This window comes from Cibotium barometz, chromosome 31 (genome assembly GCF_041138505.1).
Source record: "Cibotium barometz isolate CiBa-2024 chromosome 31, ASM4113850v1, whole genome shotgun sequence".
NCBI lineage: Eukaryota > Viridiplantae > Streptophyta > Polypodiopsida > Cyatheales > Cibotiaceae > Cibotium > Cibotium barometz.
The window spans coordinates 32,473,820-32,477,493 of NC_141076.1; the positions used below are offsets into that span (position 1 = coordinate 32,473,820).

The 3,674-nt window shown below is 45.0% G+C and overlaps 1 protein-coding gene across 1 annotated transcript; it reads right to left on the reverse strand.

Annotated features, from left to right (window-relative positions):
• Positions 1–903: 903 nt before the first annotated feature.
• LOC147620751 (uncharacterized) lies at positions 904–2,731 on the reverse strand. The gene is made up of 2 exons (XM_086825462.1): positions 1,697–2,731; positions 904–1,602 (listed from the first exon to the last, which is right to left on the reverse strand). Exons 1-2 carry the CDS (start codon positions 2,729–2,731, stop codon positions 1,156–1,158), a joined length of 1,482 nt encoding a protein of 493 aa, XP_086681588.1. The 3' UTR covers positions 904–1,155.
• Positions 2,732–3,674: the final 943 nt, after the last annotated feature.

Genomic DNA, 3,674 nt, shown 5'->3' on the forward strand with positions numbered 1-3,674 from the left:
GGTTTAGTATTAGGAAAACGTGTTCTAGAGTAAGATATTGAGTAGATTAGAGCGTTAATGTGTGTGAGTTGTGCTTGAATAAGATTTATGTGATTAGAGTAGATTTTCTTCGTAACCATAACCTTTTTATGTTTTTTGTTGTTAATTTGACCAATTATTTGTCCCCTGGGATTGATGGAACCCTCTTGAGTACGATTGAGGTAGGTCATCTCTCCACTTCATCACTACCATGAGCATAAGCCTTAGGCTCATCAGGTAACTATCAATTTTGTACTTTTTTGCCATACTTGGCTAATTTAGCCATTTATCTCTATAGTAGTTTTTAGAAGCATTGAGTGTAAAATCATGGCATTGGAGTATTGCTAAGAACATCAAACATCATTATTATGCTAGAAAACCCAAGAAGAACATCAAGAAAGACCCTTCAAAAGCCAAAATCTTTAAAAAAAATAGGTTTCTTGTACTTGAATTTTCGAATCGTTAACTAAATTTTAGATCGTCCAGCATTTGGATCATCCATTCAAAGTTCAAATAGTTTAGTAGAGTTGAAAGTGACTAGCAAAGAGACCATCAATGGTAAAATGATGTGTGAAAGAGGGGGTTGTCAAGGGTACCAATCAAATCTTTACGAGAAACCATGAAACTTCATGGATATGCATAGAAAGACCTCATGAGACACATAAGAAAGGCCTATGTCTCGAAAATCGATTTTAACATAACCTAATTTAAATAATAAATTGATAGAGAATTACCATCTTACTTAATAAATCTTGGTTTCTCAACCATATTTTCCATCCATCACAAGTAAGTTCCATGGTTAGTTAGTACGAAAGGTACGATATGGTACGGTACGATAAAATACGGTACTAATTGGTACCTTAAATTTTTTTGAGGTACGGTACGATATTAGAACGTTTTTTTTAAAAAAAATACTTCCTAAACTTAAAAATTGTAGACAAGAAGTTACAAAATAGTAGAACCATGAATATAATGTCATCATGCCATTAGAGTACAAAATTGCTACAAAAGGATAGGCCAAAAACTCATGGCATGGGCGACCGCCAACATGCGTACATACATGATACTACATACTACAATACATCATCGATGGGCTAGAAGGAGATAGATGCCCAATGCCTAGAGAGCTATAACATATCAAAAGTCTACATCATCACCAACATCTGCATGATCACTACTACAATGTCCATCAAGAGAGTTCTCTGAAGAGGACTCTTCGAAGGTGGACGAGACACTCTGGGGATCATTCTCGCTAAGTAGGTTGCCATCATCATCAAACAAGGGCTCTCTAGGCAGTGGGGTATCATCATGAGGGGGCAATGGAATATCATCATGAAGGCGGGGATTGGAGCTCGAGGATCCCCGCCTCACATAAGTGAGGAGGCCACCCTTTGCCGATGTCGAAGGCGGAGGCCTATGACCTCCAACTGCTCGGCCCCGTCCATGCTGACTCCTGGTGCTGCGAGTATCTGCTGCCACAAGCTCACTATAGAGCTCCATGAAGATTGCCTCCTCCTCCTCATCAGGTTGTTGATTGACACTTGCAAAGTTTTCACTCGTCAAGGTGAAAGTGTCAACATTGACCTACACATTAAGGCACAAAAGTTAGTCTGTACAGTGTACACAAAACTTAAAAGTTATGAGTCATGACAAGTTAGAGTCTAGACTTGTCACTTACTTGCTTGGAACTACCCATACTAAGAATGCCCTGCATCATTCGCAAGTTAGTGCGGCAGTAGACCAATCGCTCCAACTGTCGTGTGCTCAGTCGATTGCGTATCCTCGTGTGTATGAGAGAATAGGAACTCCAGTTCCTCTCACATGCACCCGAAGAACAATCCTGGGCTAGGACCCTTAAGGCTATGGGTTGGAGATGCTCTAGTCCATACCCAAAATTGTCCCACCAAAAAAGGGGCTTCACAAGTGACTCCCTCCTCCAGCAAGTGGGAGACGAAAAGGAGGTTTGACCTCTCTGATCAACATAGCAGCCCAACTCCTCTAGAAAGGCATTGTGCTCATCAACTGGCATAGCTCGAAGCATATATGCATCCCGATCTTGTCGAAGCTCCCTATCGGTGCAAACTACTGGAGACTTGTAGGCTGGATGTACCAATGCTGCAAACCCGTGGATTGGTTTGTGCATCCACCTCCATCTCTTCTGTGCAATCTCCATGATTTGTGCTCGCTCCTCAGATGTAATGTCTGTGCAAGCCTCCAACTCCACAAGGGCAGCTCTAAAGAAGTGGACAAGAAGGCCCATGGTGGACCCCTCGCAATCTGTCATCTGCAAGAGCCTATAGAATGGAGTCATAGCAATGACAATTGCTCGGACTCTAGCCCAAAATCTCTCCTCTAGGCAAAAGCGTTGCATGGCTTTGGCCTCTTCAGTGACGTGCTCATCCCAATCGTTCCACATGGTGGAAACAACTGTTTGGCGAAGGGCGGGCCTCACATCGTATAGACGCTCCAAAACCAGCCACATGTAGGCAAAGTGGGTGGCCGATGGCTTCTTCATGTCAAGCTTGCTATGCTCACGAAACATAGCAAGCACCTTCACCTTTAGCATGAAGAAGTTGACAATAGATGTAGCTTGTTGCACAATCCTCTTCACCCAGCCGAGCTTCGCCACATCCTCCATGAGTAAGTCAATGCAATGACTCGCACATGGAGTCCACACAATGGTGGGGAATTCCTCCTCAAGCAAGCGGCCCATGCGTCGACAATTTGATGCATTGTCGATGATGACTTGCACCACGTTTTGAGCCCCAACCTACATGGTAGATAAATCATATGAGTTGAGGGTTTTGCACAAATGACAAAATCAGCCACACTTAAGTAAAATAATGCTTACCTCTATGATCGCTTGCCTAATATGGCGGTAGATGAAACTCCCGGTTGTCTTTCTCCCCCTTCTCCCGGTGTCAACCGCACGCAAGAAGTATGTGCCAAGCGGGCAAGACACAAGGATGTTGATAATGCCACGCTTCCTTTGATCACTCCATCCATCTGTGAGAATAGAACATCCATACTTCGTCCATGCGGCTCGAATCGGGTCAAGGGCTCGATCAATTCTCTCCTTCTCTTCATCAATCTTCCTTGTGTGCATAGCCGTGTAAGAGACCCCCGTCCACCCCTCACATGGGCCCACATTTGCAGTCGCCGTCACCATCTTCTTCCATTGCTCCTTTTGGAGAACATTGAAGGCACGATTGCATTCAATAATGGTGCGAGCAATCTCTATCTCCGCAAGGCGTTGCCGCTCCTTAAGGAATGCAACCGAACCTCTCACACTACCCGTGACTTGGTGGAGAGAGGGTTGCACCCCTTCACACTCCACCACCCTTTGCCTTTTGCCCGGTGCGGAGGCGGACCGTGCATCCGTGGAAGTGGCAGTGGAGGATACACCAATGAAAGAGCCGGTGGCCGCTTCATCATGTGCCGATGGTGGTGCCGGTGGTGGTGCCGGTGCGCGTGTTGATGATGCTCCTCTACTTGAATTTGAGCCGCGGCTCATCTTCCACGAAATGTCATCGGCAATGCTTTGCGGAATCTCCTTGCATGGGGCAACTTGTCCCCCAATCTTCGAAAGGTGTTGGAGAAGCCTTGTTGTTCCACTAGTGTATGACTTGCCGCAATATCGGCATGTCCAATGATGG

Coding starts and splice junctions, on each gene's coding strand:
- LOC147620751 (XM_086825462.1), bottom strand. CDS start 2,731: ATGGGCCGCTTGCTTGAGGAGGAATTCCCCACCATTGTGTGGACTCCA. Junction 1,603..1,696: donor GTATGGGTAGTTCCAAGCAA/GTAAGTGACAAG, acceptor CTTAATGTGTAG/GTCAATGTTGACACTTTCAC.